The sequence below is a fragment of the Budorcas taxicolor genome, chromosome 16 (assembly GCF_023091745.1).
Source record: "Budorcas taxicolor isolate Tak-1 chromosome 16, Takin1.1, whole genome shotgun sequence".
NCBI classification, from domain to species: domain Eukaryota; kingdom Metazoa; phylum Chordata; class Mammalia; order Artiodactyla; family Bovidae; genus Budorcas; species Budorcas taxicolor.
In genome coordinates, this window is record NC_068925.1 from 29,351,191 (window position 1) to 29,372,809 (window position 21,619).

General features: G+C 37.5%; 1 protein-coding gene across 1 annotated transcript in view; it reads left to right on the forward strand.

Annotated features, from left to right (window-relative positions):
• DNAH14 (dynein axonemal heavy chain 14) overlaps positions 1-21,619 on the forward strand; it is a 388,242-nt gene that overhangs the window by 336,497 nt on the left and 30,126 nt on the right. The window contains exons 74-77 of the mRNA XM_052654143.1: positions 2,297-2,453; positions 4,680-4,890; positions 10,934-11,036; positions 13,053-13,280. Coding sequence (XP_052510103.1) covers positions 2,297-2,453; positions 4,680-4,890; positions 10,934-11,036; positions 13,053-13,280 — 699 coding nt within the window. The remainder of the gene's footprint in view (positions 1-2,296; positions 2,454-4,679; positions 4,891-10,933; positions 11,037-13,052; positions 13,281-21,619) is intronic.

Below are 21,619 nucleotides of genomic sequence, written 5' to 3' on the forward strand. Positions count from 1 at the left end.
AAGGGCTGTAAAATGCTAATTGGCCTTCTGGCCAGAAGATGATGTAAATCACCTAAGACTTGTGTATACAGCTAGGTATGCAGAGAGAAAGCCTGGTCTCGATAAGAGTCAGGGCTGCTGATGCTGCATAATTTTGTATTATCCATTGATCTCTATGTACAAAAAAAAGTATAAAAGGCCTCTCCGGACAATAGAGGATGGGCCAGTTACTGAAAAGACTGGTTTCCCCCGTGTCTTCTTTACTCTATTTTCAGGCTGAATTCCCATCTGAAGCATGGAGGCTCTCCAAGTCTACTTACTTGCCCTGGCTTTTAAGATCCACGCGAGAGGGAGCCTAAGGTGGGGCACCCCCCGCTTTCAAGTGGGCACTGGTGGCCTAACATAGACGGTGCAAGTTCCTTGTCTTGGAACTTTATTAGTTCTCCACGTAAAGCAAGTTATTCAGCCTCTTTTCTCCACTAAATTTCTCACTATGCTGTTCTTTCCGAATCTCTCTTTTATATTTCTAAATAAGTAAGTTTTTCCTCGCCTGCTCCATCTCCCCTTCAAATTACCTTGGGGCAGGACCCCGGCACTCAGAGTCAGAAGACATGCTCCAATAAAATGTTAAGTGTATGTATAGGGAAATTGAGTTTAAATATTTGAAACCAGGTCTGACCTCTAAGAGTCAGAAATTGAGATTGCCACTTATAAGATTTAGAATATACTAGGGAGAAGACTCGACACGACTGAGCAACTTTCCTTTCACTTTTCACTATTTCATGCATTGGAGAAGGAAATGGCAACCCACTCCAGTGTTCTTGCCTGGAGAATCCCAGGGATGGCGGAGCCTGGTGGGCTGCCATTTATGGGGTCGCACAAAGTCTGACACGACTGAAGCGACTTAGCAGCAGCAGCAGCAGCAGGGAGAAGACTCAACCTAGAGAAGAATGATATCATGGAGCTCTAAAGGGGCAAGGACTTTGTCCAGTTTATTCACTTCCTTCCATTTATATAACCCATTGGATAGAAAAGAGGGGGAAAGATGACCATGAGGAGATATGGACATGGGGAAATTTTTCAGAACTATATGTAGCTTCTTAGAAAAGAGCTAATAAAATTTATTTCAATGGAACCCATTTCTTCAAACTTCTCTTTCTCTCCCACTACCCCCCTCCAAAATTTCTTGGGGTTAAAAATTACACAAGAGGAGAAATTTAATAAATGTTTGCTTGATTAATAAAATAAGGAAGGAACCAGCAGTATGATGGTGACAAAAGATGACAATCACATTGGGGAGACAGATTCTTAGCAGTGATGGACCACAACTAATGGTGTTTCACTTGGTTGATTCTCACACTTTCATAACTGGAAATACTGGGTGAACTCTGCTGTTAGACCCCAGATTCTATGTGTGCTGCCAATTTTCATGTTTAAAAATACATATGTTGCAATTAATTAAAAATTTGAGATTAATTTTTCCAAAGGGTACAGAAAAGAGCAGACTCAACATAATGAGTTTATATTAGGTGTTCTTTTAAATATGTGAACTTGCCAATAGTTGATGGTTTTTGACAATGACCCATGGTTCAATCTAGTACCTCCACACAGACTCACAGACACATACAGTTTTAATATTGCCTAAAATGATGGAGTCTCTGAAAATGCTCAGCACAAAATGTATGATCATTCTGTAAAGAAATAGCACATGAGTGATTAGTTTAAAGCAGTTTTCATGGAAAATGTCTGAAATTTGCAATGATTTCCAATGGATGAATTTCTATTTACCACCTGTATACTGTTTGCAAAACTTTTTATTTAGTCCCTCTAAAGTTCTCTGCAGATGTGTGCTCAGCTTGTTTAAACACACAAATATTGTGCTGTTGATTTTCATTTTATTAATGGAAGAGCTAGTACTTTTCCAACTATGCTATCCTGGATTTTCATCTTCTAATACCGTGGGGGTTTTTCTTGCTCTAGATATGTACAGCAGAGGAGGAAAAAACCCAGGGGCAAGGTCTCTTTTTGCAGAGTCAGGGAACCTCACTTGGATTTGCACGTACAAAGTAAGATCACAGAGTGTGAAAGATAGAGGCACCAGATACCCTGGCATCTAGGAAGGACCATAGCATGGTCAAGAGCAATGGTGGGAGCACTCCCCTCCCCATCAAATTCTGCCAACACAAGGAACACCACAAAACTTTTGAAGGGCAACCTAAATACTGAATACTTCTTAGTTTGTTTCCTCTTACCACAGGGAAAGATATTCCCTTGGGTAGTTTTTAAAGTTACTTATCTCTCATGGTTTCTTTCTTAGATAAAAATTCTTAGACCAGAACATTTAAAGAGTTCTGTGGAAAGGTTTATAACTGAAAAAATAGGAAATGAATATATTCACAGCACTGGAACCAGTTTGAAGGAATCGTATGAAGAATCCAATGCCAGAACTCCACTGATACTTATTCACTCCCATGGTAAGCTACTTGTGAACAGTTAAGATGACATGATCATGTTTTTCTTTTTTTAATACAAATTTATTTATTTTAATTGGAGGTTAATTACTGTACAATATTGTATTGGTTTTGCCATACATCAACATGAATCTGCCACAGGTATACACGTGTAGAGAAGTAGGTTCTGGGTCAGGGTGTTCTGTGTTTAAAATATTTCCCTATTCTTAAATATTTGGGGAAATTGTCCTATTCTTAAATATCTTAAAGAATTGAGCTTCCCTGGTGGCTCAGATGGTAAAGCATCAGCCTGCAATGTGGGAGACCCAGGTTCCATCCTTGGGTCAGGAAGATCCCCTGGAGAAGGAAATGGCAACCCACTTCAGTACTCTTGCCTGGAAAACTCCATGGATGGGAGGAGCCTGGTAGGCTACAGTCCATGGGGTCACAAAGATTTGGACATGACTGAGTGACTTCACTGCAAAACTGTAAACTATATTAAGAATGAATCTTTCAAACAGATTCACAGATATGGAGAACAAACTAGTGGATACCAGTGGAGAGAATGAAGAGGGGAGCGCCAAGCTGGAGTAGAGGATTGGGAGGTACAGACTACAAGGTGTAAAATAAATAAGCTACAAGGATACACTGTACATCAGAGGGAATACAAACAGTATTTTATGATAACTATAAATGAACTATAACCTTTAAGAATTATGACTCACTCTGTTATACATCTAAAAGTTATTTACATCATTATTGTACATCAGCTATATCTCAATTTAAAAAAATAAGCAAATAAAGCAATAGCACATTTTTTTTAAAAAAAAAAGAATGACTAAAAATGTGAAAGAACAAAGAAAACTGAGTTGTCCCAGATTCATGAATATGGAAAAACTTATCAGCGCTAGTTTTGTATGCAGAAAATACCTCCCAAACACACATATTATTGATATGAAATTTGGGATAACTCTTGCTTTGTTAACAATTTTAATTCCCATTGACCTGTGAAAAAAATGTCATAAAATTATCAGAAATACCTCTGTTGATTGTATGCTTGTGTGCTTCAAGACTTCAAATGCACTTTTTTCTTTATCTTGTCTTTGCTCTACAGACCCTAAGCAAAAGATTTTCTCCTAAGCAAAATACTTTCTTCATTTATTTTCTGCTTTTCATTATCTTCAAATCAAACATGTCTTTAGAACTCACCATTTTCAAACTTTGATTCTATTAGGAAAAGCCTTGTTCAAAGTGCCCCCATGTAGAGGCTTTCTCATCTGAAACTTTTCCATGTGAAGCAGCTGGCTATATGCTTGACACACTCGTAACAGTGCTGTCTATTTCTTGAAAACTTAGCCTGACGTGGCAGCCAGGGCTGTGGCCATCACATCTATGTTCCAAACGTCTGTCACCCTGTTAGACTGGGCTTGACATGTACACACTACATATAATAAAATAGATAACTAATAAAGAACCTACTGTGTAGCACAGGAAACTCTACTCAGTATTCTGTAATGACCTATATGGGACCAAATGGGAAAAAAGAGTGGCTATATACTATATATGTATAAGTAATTCACTTAGCTGTACAGAATGGAAGATAGCACAACATTTAAAAAACTTTGCTGCCAAAGCTTTTTCACAAAACATAAGATGCTCATATCTAGCTGTATGAAAGGCTAAAAATGAAGTATTTTAGCTGGGCACATGGCCATTTGGAATAACACCAGAGTTCAGCTATAGAGGAGGAAGGGACAAGTAAGTGCTGGAGAAAACAACCCACAAACCTGCTACTGATGTAATAAATAGTATCATCCCATCTGTCACCCCATTAGATTAAGTTTGACATATTCACATTGTATATAATAAAACATATAACTAATAAAGAACCTACTGTGTAGCACAGGGAACTCTACTCAATATTCTGTAATGACTTAAATGGGAATAAAATCTAAAAAATGGCTATGTTTATGCATGTACATATATGTATATATTTATATAAGTGACTCACTTTGATGTACAGCAGAAACTAACACAGCATTGTAAATCAACTATACTCCAATGAAAATTAATTCTGCAAAAAAGAAAATACAAGAGCCAAAATTTGAGCTCTACCTTCTGATTTAAAAGACTAGTTTTTCCATTATGTGTAGACCCTTTCCCACTGCCACTTAATAAATGCTAGAATGTATTTTTAAAGGGGATTAAATGACTTTACAACAGTATGTACCTTTCCATGTTGTTTTACAGGAATCGACCTCACCAATACTCTCCTGAAATTTGCACAAGAGTTAATGGGAACAACCAATCATGTGACCATGATTTCTTTGGGTCGTGGCCAGGCAGCTAAAGCAGAAGCCCTCATTGTTAAGGCCCTAACCAACACAGAGCAATGGGTCTTCCTGCAGAACTGCCATCTTGCAGCATCATTTATGCCAAGGCTCTGCACTATTGTAGAATCGTAAGAGTTTTACATTTATTTGTAAGGGCTTCCCAGGTGGCTCAGTGGTAAAGAGTCCACCAGCCAATGCAGTAACTACAGGATCCTTAGGTTCAATCCCTGAGTCGGGAAGATCCCCTGGAGAAGGAAATAAGCAACCCACTCCAGTATTCTTGCCTGGAAAATCCCATTTTCACAGGGGCCTGATGGGCTACAGTCCATTGGGTGGCAAAAAGTCAGACATGACCGAGCAACTGAGCCCCTGTACACACATAAGGGATCAGATTATTATCAAAACAATGAGCTAAAACTGGAAATGGCAATGTACAACTCTGCTTAAACAGTGATAAAATAAAGTGTTAGGCCACTCAGAGGTAACTCGGGCTATTTTATGACGGTTCTTTTTTCTCCAAGAACTTGAAAGCTACACTAGGAATATATCACTTTTTATTAGAATAAAAGACCTCTTTAATTTTTACTTTCCATCCAGTTTATCAGTTTCTCTTTCTCCCCTTCTCAAAGTCTCAATAGACATACACTTGTACATACACATGTATATAGAAATGTACATGTGGCATAGTTTATAATATCCTATTGCTTCCACACAGCAGAATATAATACCTCATATCCATATTTCCCAGGTGGTGCTAGTGGTAAAGAACCTGCCTACCAATGCAGGAGAATTAAGAGTCATGGGTTCGATCCCTGGGTCAGGAAGATCCCCTAGAAGAGGACATGGCAACCCACTCCAGTATTCCTGCCTGGAGAATCCCGTGGACAGAGAAGCTTGGCAGACTACAGTCTGTAGGCTTGCAAAGAGTTAGACTTAAGTGAAACAACAAGCACAGCATCCATAATTTCAGTGATAATTTTCTTTACGGGCTGTATTTGGTACCTATTCTGATTTACTCTAGTTCAACCCACTGGCTGTTCTCTCCCAAAGTACTTGCTGACTCAAACAAAAATTCCCATAGGATCAGCCTTCTTCTTTGCAGTGAAAGTATTTGGGAATAGAATGCTCTAACTTTGCTTGAAGAATCAGCAAAGTGTTGAGTTAGTAAAGTTTTAACAAATTGTATTCAATAGCTTTTTCCCCAGATTTGCATTTTTGTCTGCTTTACTGAGTATGGCCAATACTGTATCTAAAAGTGCCTTTAAATGAGGGTCTCTGCTTCTTCATGCTGTTATTCTTCTGCTGTGAGCATCCACAAGGGAATTATGAAACCAAAATGCAGCTGTCTGGCTTAAATTTCTAAAACCTTTACTAATATTATGCATTCTGTTCTCAGACTATTATTCTTTAAGCAGTTTAAAAACTATTTCCTAATTTCACTTTTTCACATTTGTTTCATTACTTGAATCAGAAGATGAAGATTACTTAATTATATGATTTCAATAGATGCAAACTCTGAAATATGACACAATAATTTCCACTAGATTTTTTATTATTAATTCAAAAAATATTTGTAGGAAACCTACTATTTGCCAAAAATCATTTTAGAGACTAAGGATACAACATGGACCAGATAGTCATTGTATCAGCTTTCAAAAAGTGTATTAAGACAGAAAAAAGCAATAGAATGGCTGATAGTATCGTATCATTTTTTTAAAATTAATAAAATGTGCTTCAGAACAGTTTCAAAAGCTTAATAAGAGTAATTGACAATCATTAAAAGTATGCTATATAACCAGTTGTCTGAGGAGGCCTTACAGATAGCTGAGAAAAGATGAGAAGCAAAAGGCAAAGGAGAAAAGGAAAGATATACCCATTTGAATGGGTTCCAAAGAGTTCCAAAGAATAGCAAGGAGAGATAAGAAAGCCTTCCCCAGTGATCAATGCAAAGAAATAGAGGAAAACAAAAGAATGAGAAAGACTAGAGATCTCTTCAAGAAAATTAGAGATATCAAGGGAATATTTCTTGCAAAGATGGGCACAATAAAGGACAGAAACAGTATGGACCTAGCAGAGGCAGAAAATATTAAGAAGATGCGGCAAGAATACATAGAAGAACTATACAAAAAAGATCTCACTGACCCAGATAACCACGATGGTGTCATCACTCACCTAAAGCCAGATATCTTAGAATGTGAAGTCAAGTGGGCCTTAGGAAGCATCACTATGAACAAAGCTAGTGGAAGAATCGAATTCCAGTTGAGCTATTTCAAATCCTAAAAGATGATGCTGTGAAAGTGCTACAGTCAATATGCCAGCAAATTTGGAAACCTCAGCAGTGGCCACAGGACTGGAAAAGGTCAGCTTTCATTCCAGTCCAAAAGAATGACAATTCCAAAGAATGTTCAAACTACCACACAATTACACTCATCTCACATGCTAGCAAAGTAATGCTCAAAATTCTCCAAGTTATGCTTCAGCGGTACGTGAAACGAGAACTTCCAGATATTCAAGCTAGATTTAGAAAAGGCAGAGGAACCAGAGATCAAATTGTCAACATCTGTTGGATCACTGAAAAAGCAAGAGAGTTCCAGAAAAACATCTACGCCTGCTCTATTGACTATGCCAAAGCCTTTGGCTGTGTGGATCACAACAAACTGGAAAATTCTTAAAGAGATGGGAATACCACCTGACCTGCCTCTGGAGAAATCTGTATGCAGGCCAAGAAGCAACAGTTAGAACCAGATGTGGAACAATGGACTGGTTCCAAATAGGGAAAGGAATATGCCAAGGCTGTATATTATAACCCTGCTTATTTAATTTATATGCAGAGTACATCATGTGAAATGCCAGGCTGGATGAAGCACAAGCTGAAATCAAGATTACCAGGAGAAATATCAATAACCTCAGATATGCAGATGACACCACCCTTATGGCAGAAAGTGAAGATGAACTAAAGAGCTTCTTGATGAAAGTGAAAGAGGAAGGTGAAACAGCTGACTTAAAACTCAACATTCAGAAAACGAAGACCATGGCATCCAGTCCCATCACTTCATGGCAAATGGATGGGGAAATAATGGAAACAGTGACAGACTTTTATTTTCCTGGGCTCCAAAATCACTGAAGATGGTGACTGCAGCCATGGAATTAAAAGACGCTTGCTCCTTGGAAAAAATCTATGACCAACCTAGACAGCATATTAAAAAGCAGAGACATCACTTTGCCGACAAAGGTCTGTGTAGTCAAAGCTATGGTTTTTCCATAGTCATGTATGAATATGAGAGTTGGACTATAAGGAAGGCTGAGTGCTGAAGAATTGATGCTTTTGAACTGTGGTGTTGGAGAAGACTCTTGAGAGTCCCTTGGACTGCAAGGAGATCTAACCAGTCCATCCTAAAGGAGATCAATCCTGAATATTCGTTGGAAAGACTGATGCTGAAGCTCCAATACTCTGGCCACCTGGTGTGAAGAACTGACTCATTGAAAAAGATCCTGATGCTGGGAAAGAGTGAAGGCAGGAGGAGCAGGGAACAACAGAGGATGAGATGGTTGGATGGTATCACCATCTCTATAGACATGCGTTTGAGCAAGCTCCAGGACTTGGTGACGGACAGGGAAGCCTGGCATACTGCAGTCCATGGGCTTGGAAAGAGTCCAACATGACTGAGCAACTGAACTGATATAACTGATACTGATACTGATATAACCAGAGGATGATCAAGGGAAATTAATACTTCTTTATCAAATTAAGCCTTTAAATATTTATTACTAGTACCCTAGTATCCCACACAGAGAGAGGAAAAGGTGAAAAGGTTTTCTTAAATTTAGGAATTAAAGGAGCACATTCACAATATATCGCCAGGAGGGAAAATAGAAGGCTACAGATTGCAGCCTGTACAGTACGTGTATGTACAGTATATATAATATTTTTATTTTTAAAATGAAATAGAGAATCAATGAGGGAAAAAATGAAAAATACTATACTTCATCAGAGTTCAGATGTTATTTCTCTGTTTTGTTTGGTGTACTTTTGCTTTTGTTGTTCTGGGTTTTTTATATTTATTTGTCTCTTTACTTTGGCTGCACTGGGTCTTAGTTGTGGCACGTGGGATCTTCGCTTTGGCTTCTGGACTCTTAGTTGCAGCACCCCGCATCTAGTTCCCCAACCACAAGAATCAAACCTGGGTCCCCTACATTGGGAGTATGGAGTCTTAGCCACTGAACCGCCAGGAAAGTCCCTTGGTTTGTTTTTTAAATTAAAATAATTTCAGACTTGCAGAGAAAATGCTGCTGTAGCCATACGTTCCTGGAAACAAACTCACTCAGAAGGACAATGCAGATAGTGGAGTGCAGTTTATTACACCGGCGGGCCCAAGGCAGAGTCTCCTCTTAGCCAGTTTTTGTGAAAACCTTATATACCCTAAGTGTACTTGCTCAAAACCACCTCCCCAAATTCCTTGAAACTAGTCTGGATAAGGTAAAAGAGAGATACAAAGTTAATCCTTGATTCATGTGTCACAAGACTAGATAAACAGTGGATATTTATCAATAGGCCTGTGGTCATATCCCGATAAACATAATGGAATTTACCACTTTGTCCTGTAACAGAGATAATTAGCATATTCTTTTAGGCAATGGAAAGTCCAAGTCCAAGTCCTGAGGCTCGTTTATCCTGGTATGCCATTTCTATAGACTCCAGGCACAAAGTTCAGAGTCCATTGGGAGGGTGACCGTGCCTGTAGCCTAACGTTCGCAGCCTGGCCTAAGATGGAGTCCAGCTCTGTCTGTTTCCTCCTTCAATGCAAGAATGATCCACAAACTCTCCTCTACTGTTAACCTCTTTTCCTCGTTTACCCTATCATTTGTTTATATGTGCATATGTGTGGATGTGTGGATGGCATTTTTTAAATCCTTTGAAAGTTAAGTTCAGTGTCAAGGCAGACATAATGCCATTTGACCTCCAAGTACTGTAGTGTGTCTGTGTCTGTGTTAGTCGCTCAGTTGAGTCTGACTCTTCGCGACCCCATGAACTGAGGCCCTCAAGAGAACTTGAGGACTTGAGGTCCTCTGTCCATAAAGCTATCCAGGCAAGAATACTGGAGTGGGTAGCCATTCCCTTCTCCAGGGGATCTTCCTGACCCAGGGATCAAACCTAGGTCTCCTGCATTGCAGGCAAATTCTTTACCCGATTATCTAATCAATAGAACTTAGTCATATCTAGGCTGTTATCCCAATAATATCTATTATTGCAAAAGAAGAAAAATGTTAGGTCCAGATTCCAACTCAGGATTTCGCACTGCATTCAATTGTCATGTCTCTTAGTTTTCCTTTGTTCTAGAATAGTTCCTTAGAGTGTTTTTGTCTTCTACAACTTGGACATTTTCTGAAAAGTACAAGCCAGTCATTCTGTAAAGTGTCCATTAGTTTGGGTTTGTCTGCTATTTTCTCATGGTTAGAGTTACTTTATGCAGTATTGCAGGAATACCCCAGAAGTGTTGTTGAATCTTTCTTTGTACGTCATAGCAAGAAGTAACTGATGTCAATCTGTTCCCACTACTGGTGACATTTTTCATTTTGATTATTTAATTAAAGTGGTATCTACTAACTGTAGAGATGCATCTCAAACTTTTCCTTACTACTTTTAACTTCCAGTGATAATTTTTGGGTGAATAATTACTAGACTATTTGCCAAATGGTAACTTTCTAACTCCATAATTTCTTCTAAATTTTAAATTAAATTCTACTATTAGGAGATTTTCTCCTCCCTATCTATTTATTCATTTGTTTACTTACATCAACATAGACTCATGGATTTCTATTTGATTCAGTGGATTATAATCTGTTACTGTGAATGTTTATTATGATGTTCAGTTGTGCCAGATTTGACCAATGGAACTCTGGTTTTTATTTTGTTCTTAATTTTTCATTTTTTCCAAGTTTTTTGCAATGAAGCTAGATCATTTTTGTATGTAAGTGAGGGAAGACTACCTTTTCAAAATGGGAATTAATGGATCTTACACAAATTCTTATGCAATATAGAAGTTCTTATGGTTGATTATTAAAGTGATTTCTAAGGCCATTTCATCACTAAAACAACTATGATTCTTAGAACATATTGATTTCATTAAAATTTTTCACATTAAAATATTTATAAATGTTTTTTTTTTACAGATTTAATAGTCCAGATGTGACAATAGAGCCTAAGTTCAGGCTATGGTTAAGCTCAAAATCAGACAGTTCTTTCCCAATTCCTATCCTTCAAAAGAGTTTAAAGGTAAGGGCAATGTATAACAGATACTAATATTGACTCTGCAGCACTGTTTGAATGTAAATTATCTTGTATTCATGATTCTGAATTAAGAAGAGAGTGCTAATTCTAGTATGCTTAATCTTCCCAGTGCTCAGCCTTACATTGTGGACCAGAAAGGATGCAAAAATATAAACAAGATTCCTGCTTTCAAGGGATTGGACAGTTTAAATATTTGTTTTCTCAAACAAGGATGTTTAGACTTCCAAGTCCCATAAACCAGAAGATAGAGTAAAGAATTTGGGTCCTTCCTTGCCTTTTGCTTCTCTAGCTTTTTCCTGTCTCTGGTCCCCCTAACTCTTTCACAATTTGTCATTAATTATCTGAAAAGGGTCTGGCAAAAAGCAGGTTGAAACTATTGACTAAAAAGTCCTATTTTAAAATTATCTGTGATTTCTACTCATATCCACCATAAAGTTTGAATAAATACTAAGAGTTGGGTCAATTCTGGTAAACAAGTGTCCAGCTGACCAAAAGATGGAGTCCTAATAGCAATAGCTGGAGTCTGACCAGCAGCAGAGGCAGAACGCATGCCCAGATATGCAAACACATGCACCCTTCCAAGTTTACCAGTTAGTGTGAAATCAGAGGAAATGGGGTGGATGGGCAGCTTCCTGATAGAGTCCCAATCCAGCCTGAGAATAAATCAAGTTTACTCTTGGGAAACAAAGAAACTTCTCCCTGTCACACTGACCCCAGCTCTTCCCAGACTCCCTGGTGTATTTACCCAAGCCCACCGTACTGAGGCGCTTCCCAGCTGCCCTACTCCTGGAGAAGATGGGACATGGATTGGAGAAATCTGCAGCTTTTTGTCTGAGACTCAAGAGGGTCCATTTACCTCCCAGGGTCAGGCAGAGTGTTACGTCAGACAGCGTTTTATCTTCCTCGTCCAGGAGAGGGGGATATGAAAGGTGGCGACAGACGTAGAGCTTCAAGGAACATTTGAAGTGCTCTGTGAATAAATTAATCAGTCTGATCCTTAACTCAGAAATCTCGCGTGCCACAGGAAACTCTACTCAGTGCTTTGTGGTGACCTATATGGGAAAAAAATCTTAAAAAGGGTGAATATGTGTATATATATATATATAACTGATTCACTTTGCTGTACAGCAAAAACAAACAACCTTGTAAATTAACTATGCTCCAATGAAAATTAATTAAAATAAATAAATTCAATTTTAAAAGAAATTTCACATTTATGTACACACACAAACACACACATATATCATAGAACTTATCTACACATATTTATACATATCCTACATACATATCCACATAATATGAAATACACACATACATGTCTATGTGTGTATATCTATGAAAACTGTGCAAGTAAAGAAACATGTTCAGACCTTTCGGTTTTAGACTTACAGTCATGCTCTTTAAAAAAAAGCCCTCCAAGTAATTCTCTTCCCACTTCACCTCCTGTACCTCCTCATTTCAATTTTCCTAGGTAAGAAATCAATCAATTTTCAGTGAATGCAGAGCACTTTAGTAACACACCACGTTATTTGTCCTCTTTTTTCATATCACTGATGATAAGATACTTTTGTTGGTTCCACAAGTTCTCTGTGTACTTTCTGTGATGCTCCTTCTCTCTGCTGCCTTGCCGAGGCCATGCTGCCCTGATTCTGTTACAGCCACTTAGCTGCCATCAAGCATTGAGAATATAGGAATACTTCACTTTCAACTTTCTAAAAAAGCTGGGCTTGCAGAGCAAACAAGAGTGCTTTTTAGTAACGTTGTACTTCTCGTTTTAAAGTACGAATACAATCCCTATACAGAAGTTTTCAAATGGGACAAGAACAACACAAGATTTTTTATTTGCTACTGAATCTTAAAAAGAGTTATAGTCTCAGCAAGTTCTGTTATCAGATACAGTCTTAGCTAGTTCTCTATGTAAGTAAGAGTCCCCCACCCCCGACCAGTCCTAATGCCTGTGTCTGTCCTCGCAAGTTGTTTTTACTCACATCTGTTTTAAAGATTGCAGTGGAAAATCCCCAGGGACTGAAAAATAATTTACTTCAGACATTTGGATACAGTGGGAGTGGAGAGGTAACAGAAGAGTTATTTGAAAAACCTGACTGTGGACCATGGTGGAAAAAAATTTTATTCAGCTTGTGTTTCTTCAATGCTCTGATCAATGAAAGAAAAATTTATGGAATATTGGGCTGGAATATTGCATATGCATTTAGTTCTTCAGACTTGGAGGTAAGTCTGGTACTTTATATATAACACCAAATAAGTAGTGATAAGATATAGAAAGCCTAATGTGTATCTACACAAATACTAAATGTTTTTCATGATACTAAGGTAACAAACTCTGTAACTAGGTGATGAGGGTTGACTAACATTTAAAAGCGGGGACCTGGAAGCCCTCTTCTTGGGAATAAAATCAGAGCTCTTCTGCTTATAGCTGTACAGGAATTACAAGTTATTTGTCAAGCTTACTAACCTCTCTGGGTCTTAGTTTCCTTGGCCAAAAAAGTACCTCTGCCAAAGGGCATTGTAAGAGGCAGACTAGGGACTTCCCTGGTGGTCCGGTGGCTTAATTCTGCACTTCCAGGCAGGGGGCTGGGCTTCAATCCCTGGTCAGGGAACCAGATCCCATATGCTGCAGCTAAGATCTGTCACAGCCAAATAAGAAGATAAATTTTTTTTAAGAAAGATAAGAACAGACTAGTCAATACAATATGAATTGTAAAGCACTTAGAACAGTGCCTGACACATAAAAATCACCACAAAAGTGATTGTTGTTTCTACTTATTCATTTAAAGCAAGAAAAATTACATTGACCCATTGTAGGAGGGAAATTTTAGCTGAAGAGTCTTCACTATTCTTTATATAGAACCCCTTTATTTGTGTTTAATATTGCAAACTATTTTTTTTTTAATTTACAATGTTGTGTTAGTTTCTGGTATATAGGCACAGTGATTCTCTTTTTTCATATTCTCTCCCATACGGCTTATCACCAGATATTGAATATAGTTCCCTGTGCTATATAGTAGGACTTTATTGCTTATTCATTCTATATATATAATAGTTTGCATCTGCTAGTTCCAAACTCCCAGTCCAACTCTCTACTGCTCCCCCTGTTTGGCAGCCACAAGCCTGTTCTTTGTTTCCGTGAGTCTGTTTCAGAGGTAAGTTCATTTGTGTCATATTCTAGATTCCACTGGAGAAGGCACTGGCACCCCACTCCAGTACTCTTGCCTGGAAAACCCCATGGACAGAGGAGCCTGGTAGGCTGCAGTCCACGCGGTCACTGAGAGTAGGACACGACTGAGCGACTTCACTTTCACTTTTCACTTTCATGCATTGGAGAAGGAAATGGCAACCCACTCCTGTATTCTTGCCTGGAGAATCCCAGGGACGGGGGAGCCTGGTGGTCTGCCATCTATGGGGTCACACAGAGTCTGACACGACTGACGCAACTTAGCAGCAGCAGCAGCTAGATTCCACACATAAGTAAGATCATATGGTATTTGTATTTCTAATTTACTTTGCTTACTATGATAAACTCTAGGTCCATCCATGTTGCTACAAATGGCATTTTTCATCCTTTTTTATGGCTAAGTAATATTCTATTCATCTGTCAATGGATATTTAGGTTGTTTCCATGTATTGGCTATTATAAATAGCACTGCTATGAATGTTGGGATGTGTATATCTTTTCAAATAATAGTTTTGTTGAGATATATGCCCAGGAATGGGATTTCTGGGTCATATGGCAACTCTCCTTTTAGTTTTTTGGGGAACCTCCATACACTGCCTTGATTCCCCATACATCCTATTTGGTTCAGTTTCTCCGGAGAACACTGCCAAATACAACAATTAGGGGAATATTGATTAAAACCACAATAAGATACCACCTTTCAGTACCACGGTGGCTAAAATAAACAAACAAAAATGTAGAGAAGCAGGCACTATCTCATACAGCTAATTTAATTGTTAGTAACTTTCAAGAAGACAATTTGATAATATATTTTGAAAGCCTTTAAAGAATTCCTGTTACTATTGATATAGACGGAGATAGCCACATTTATAAGATTGATTGCCAAAATTGGGTTATAACAGAACATATATAGTATGATCTCACTTCTGCACATATATTTAGAGTATATATTTATTTCAGTATAAATATACACAGATGGTCTAATATACACGAAACCATCTGCAAGGGAAACAAATGGTAGGATTGCAGAGGGCCAGGTGTTGGCAGGGTATTCTGTCATGCAAAGAGCTTGGGGTGAAAGGCAGCAGCTTTACTTGGCACAGGCTGGAATTTATAGGCTGCTGCTGTCCTTTTAGCATTTGGCAGAGAGGCTTGCTTAAGCAGAAGCAGCTGGTTACATGGTGGCACCGCTCTCCAAAAGAAGCAGCCTTCCCCTCTTTTGTCCTCCCCTTTCATGTGGCGAGTGTGAGAGCATTCTTCCCAGCGGCAAAGAAGCAGACTGCCTGCATGCCAGGATGTCTGAGTCTGGGTACCTGATGTTCAAGTAGTTGTCTAGAAACGCCAAATGCTAGCACCTTGAAACTGTGGGAAATTGGATTCCTGTACAGCCCCTCTCATTAAATGGAAACTTCTGGTTCAGTGGGAAGTTGAGTTTGATCACAGCTCCTCCCACTAGGGGGAGTTTCAGGCCCAGTCAGCTCCCTGTCAGGCAACTTGGAGAGTTTCCTCAGTGGACTGACAACTGACTGATGCTATCTGCCAGCCCACAGGACTAAACATCAATATATTTTCCACCACATGTAGGGCTACCACCACTTTAAGCTCCCCAAAGTCTGGACCTGAGCCACAATGACAAGACCAAGAAAAATAACATATCAAACAAGATCCAGTAGCCAAAGAGAGAAAGAACACAAGAAATAGAACAGAAAATTATAAGAGCCCATAAGGATACAAAAGTGCATACACATTTTACACACCTGATTTTTTGTTACATGAGCACATATTTAACTCATTGATAAAAGAATCAGCAGGATGGTAAAACTGATTTTTAAAAGCATTTGTTGTTTAATTGCTAAGTCGTGTCCAACTCTTGCATGCTGGACAAAGACTGTGGCCCACCAGGCTCCTCTGTCCATGAAATTCTCCAGGCAAGCATACTAGAATGAGTTGCCATTTCCTTCTCCAGAGGATCTTGCTGAGCCAGGAATCAAACCCACATGTCTCCTGCATTGCAGACAGATTCTTTACCACTGTGCCACCAGGGTCCTTTTAAAAGTATAGGATAACAGAAATATTTAGAATTATTTAAACAATTGTAATGAAATATGATTATCAAATTACATATAAAACTGCCAAATGCCATACAGGCAATAAAATTGTAGCCTTGGGGTTGTAATTTTCTTTATGAGCCAGAAACCATTTGTATTTCTACAAGACAAAATTTCATTTGCATCGTTATCAGAAAGAAACAGATACAGGGCCAACAGTTTCCTGTAAGTTAGCCTATACTTGTACAGAGTTGGAAAGTGCTCTAATCAATAGGAAATAGTAAATCAAAACAAAAGCAGATACTCCTGAAGTATTTGATAATCCTTAAGTGAGCATGTTAGACAATGTTCCAGTATGACATTGAAAAGATATGTGGTCATCCTTTTGCCTTTTTTCCAAATTTTTGAATTTTTACTTGTGTCATTAGCTCAACTTATGATTGTAAATATGATCAATTTATGATCTCCAACGATTGTGTATTATCACAAAAAGAGGGTCAGTGTCACTGTGTTTTGGCATGATTCATTTACACACATGTGGAAAGAGGTGTGAATTAGTACATAGGCTCCATGTACTCTCAACTAACTGAAGTTGTTTATACACACCGTGATTCTTGAACTTAAAAAAAAGTTAGATGGTTAGTTAGAGGGAGATGAATTGAAGGAAAAAATGGTCATGGTTGGGACTTGAGTTAATGGCTAGAGGAATAACTCAGAGCATAGGAAGAAAGTTACAATAAGATGGAAATCATAAGGCACAAATGAAGAAGGCATTTAAAGGGAACACCTAAAAATATTCAAATGACATGAATTCCTGAGGAGAAAACTAAGTAGAGAGAAAAAAAGAAAACAGCTGTTTTATTGTCTCTGAACTGATGAAAGATTTGAGTTTACAGATTGAAAATCCTTACTAATACAGGCAGAGCTGTCATAAAGACATATTTGGACATAAGCTAGAAAATTTCTGAACTCCAAGCTTCAGAGACAAGTTATAAAAGCACAGTGATGACACTTAGACTTGTCATCTACCATCACTAGCTGGAATAAAGTGGAATGACATTTAGGGAATCTGGGAGACTAAGACTGCATGCCAAGAATCTTATTTCCAGCCAAAATATCATTCACTCTGTCAAAGTAAAGAAAGATATTTGCGTATAAGCAAGGATTTAGATAATACATAACTCGTGTTCTCTGTCTGTGGAAAATGCTTAAGATCTACCCTATGTACAAATATATCAAAACAAAGACCCAAAATAAAGGAAAATGAAAAGAAATTGAAACTGTGGTGAACAGTATATTGTTAAACCTTACAGTAGATTATTAAATCTAAATAGATAATAATAAACAGTTGAGGGTGAGTAGTCTAAGTCTAAGTATAGATTATTTAAGAGGAAAAGTCATACAAGAAAAATTCCCTTAATAGTTTTAAGCTGAGTTTTAGTAAGAGTACTAAACTATAGTTTACTAAACTTTATAGAGTACTAAGTGGCACCCTACTCCAGTACTCTTGCCTGGAAAATCCCATGGATGGAGGAGCCTGGTGGGCTACAGTCCATGGGGTCGCTAAGAGTCGGACACGACTGAGCGACTTCACTTTCACTTTTCACTTTCATGCATTGGAGAAGGACATAGCAACCCACTCCAGTATTCTTGCCTGGAGAATCCCAGGGATGGGGGAGCCTGGTGGGCTGCCGTCTATGGGGTCGCACAGAGTCAGACACGACTGAAGCGACTTAGCAGTAGCAGCAAGCTGTAATAAGAGTACTAAGGTATCTCAACAAAGCCTAGGAATTGGAGTGGAGGGAAGCATGTACATGAAGAATGAAGGAGGAAAGTGAAAAACTTCCCAAGTGTTTATGTGAGGAAAGGAAAGAGGAGAGGAGGGAAGCATAAGTTCTCTAAATGTTTCACCTTATTGCTAGCTTTACCATTAGAGAATGCAAAGGAAAAAATAGGGAAATGGAAAACTTTGGTAGGAAAATAATTGACATCTCTTCATTTGAAAAATTTTAATATGAATTCAAGGAAAGGAAAGGTAACCTGTAATGGAAATGGTATAATGTTTAAATTAATGAAGATCAAAAGGCAAATAAATAACAATTTGATCAACCTATTAAAATGAGGGAGGGAGTGAAACAACAAAGTAAACTAACAATGTAAAGTAATACAAAGGGAATTATCAGGTTTTACATTAAATGTAAATGGATTGCAATCTTTCATTAAAGAGGCAAAATTATTACACTGGGTTACAAAACAAAACTCAACTTTGCAGAGTTTATATGAAAAACCCTTACATCAGTGAAAAAGCTTGAAACTACCAAGAAAACAAAAACAGCAAAAAACAGGAATGGTAACATTAATATCAGTCAAGATGGATTTTCAGCTGAAAAAGCACCAAGTAGTAGAGAGAGAAACAGTTTATGAAGATATAACAGTCATGAAAACTTAACTTTTACAGTGCTTTCTCTCAGACGTGGTTTTAAGTACTTTATGAATTAACTGAAATCTTACAGCATTCCTAAAAACAAGGTAGTATGATCCTTAGTTTACAGGTAAAGTACAGAGAGGTTTGGCAATTTGCCTAATGAGTGAGCAGAACAGGCATGACTCGGTTACAGGTGGTCTAGCTTCAGAGCTTGTGCTCTCCGCTATTTCATTATGTGGTGTCTTTATTTATCACAATTGGTACACTGTAGCACATATACACATACATGTATGTCTATATAGACAGTGTATCTGTACATATGCATTATATAAATGTATATGCATATGTGATTATTGTGGAAATTTCAAAAAACTCACAATTAAATCTAATAAGCAAAAATAAGACAGAGAAAATAGTACAATTAACAAACTTGATTAACAGATGTAAATAGAACCTAACATCTTTCCAACAGATAGTTCATATTTTTTCATATAGCTAAGGAACTGTTAGAAAACTTAATCATAAACATGGCCACAAAGAAAAATATTTAATGATTTTATGGGTCATGTTCTCCAGTCATAATCTAATAAACTATAAACATTTGATCCAAGAAATCTTAACAAGTTGTAAAATAAGAAACACAGCTCTACATAAGAATATTAAAAGGGAAAATAAAGAGAATATTAAAGAGAAGTCATAAAATATCTCAAACATAATAGAAATTTATACTACTTTATACCAAAAAAAAAAAGAAATGGTGCTTACCTGGTGGGCCAGTGGTTAAGACTCTGCCTTCCAATGCAGGGTGTGTGGGTTTGATCCCTGGCCCAGGAAATAAGATTCCATATGCTGTGGGGTACAGCCAAAAATTGGGGGCTTCCCTGGTGGCTCAGATAGTAAAGAATCTGCCTGCAATGCAGGAGACCCAGGTTCGATCCCCTGGGTCAGGAAGATTCCCTGGAGAAGGAAATGGCAACCCACTCCAGTATTCTTGCCTGGAGAATTGTATGGACAGAGGGGCCTGGCAGGCTACAGTCTATGGGTTTGCAAAGAGTCAGACACGACTGAGCGAATAACACCACCATACCAAAAATAATGTGAGAGACAAAAGCTATGCTCAAAAAAAAAAAAACTAACCCAAATATTCATTATTAAAGAAGAAATGCAAGAAATAAATATTCATCTTAAGAAATTAGAAAAAATAAAAATTAAATATAATTTTTAATATTAATGAAATAACACAAAATATAGAAAGAAAAATAAATTTTTGATGAAACTAATAAAGTTTGGAAATCTAGATGAAACCAATGATTTCCCAGAAAAATATGAACTTTCTAGGTTCAGGATTGGGAACTCATGTACACCTGTGGCTGATTCATGTCAATGTATGGCAAAACCAATACAGTATTGTAAAGCAAAATAAAGTAAAAATAAAATTTAAAAAAAAAGTAAAGGAAAAAAAAAAGAAATGGAAATGTTGACTAGACCAATTGCCATAGAAATTGCAAATAATACCAGAATGAAATGGTTTCACAACTTATTTCACTCTGAATTTTAAAAAACAGCTATATTAATATTATTTAAACTATTCCAAAACTTAGAAAAAGATGGCAATCTCCCCAATTCATTCTATGAAATCAACATAATTTTAATATGAATACCTAGTAAGGATAATATGGAAAAGTACTATAGGCTAATTTCACTTAGGACTTCATATAAAAATTATATATTAAACTTAATAGGTTTCAGCAATGAAGCAAAGAATGATATACTATGCTCAAGTAGGGTTTATTCCAAGAATGTAAAAAATGGCTCAGTATTTGAAAATCTATAATCTCAGTTTAAATGATCAGATCAATAGATATAGAAAAGGCTTTATTATAAATCCAGGTACCATTCCTAAAAAGAACTCTTATAGGATTCAAAGCAATAGCTTAAATATGAAAAAGACTACCAAAAACCTAAAGCAAATATTATTCTAAATAGCCAAACACTGAAACTGTTTCAAAGAATATCAGGAATCTGACATGGATCCCTTTTATCACCATTGTCATTCAACATTGCCTTAAAAGTTCTCATAAATGCAATAAGATAAGATAATTCATATTAATGCTATAAAAGAGAAGCAAGAAAAAAAACTACCTTTTGTTGATATAATTGTATATCTAGAAAATCTGAGAGACTAGTTTAAAAAAAAGACCTGTTAGAAGTAATGAGAGAATTCAATGAAATGGCTCAATAAAAACATAAATATATAAAAGCCAATAACTTTTCCCTAGCAATAAACACCTAGACATGGAAGCATAGTACATTCACAGTAGTGACAAATTTTTTTTTAATATTCAGGAACAAATTTAATAAAAACTCTATGCATCCTAAATAATTAACACTGTAAATCAGGAAGTAAAAAAGAATAACATTTGCTGAGAGCTTAAAATATTCTGATTACTTTATCAGTTCAGTTCAGTTCAGTTCAGTCTCTCAGTCGCTCTTTGCGACCCCATGAATCGCAGCACGCCAGGCCTCCCTGTCCATCACCAACTCCGGGAGTTCACCCAGATTCACTATCATCAAGTCAGTGATGCCATCCAGCCATCTCATCCTCTGTTGTCCCCTTCTCCTCCTGCCCCCAATCCCTCCCAGCAGCAAAGTCTTTTCCAATGAGTCAACTCTTCACATGAGGTGGCCAAAGTACTGGAGTTTCAGCTTATATGAATTATTTAATTCTCATAACAACCTTATGAAGTAAGTACACTAATTATCCTCATTTTAAAGATAAGGAATGAAGGGTCAGAACGCTTAAAAGACTCTCCAAATTTACACAGTTCTTGCAGTCTGATGCCACATTGTTTTCAATCCTGCCTTCTCTCTTCTATAGGAAGACTTCCCATATCATAAACTA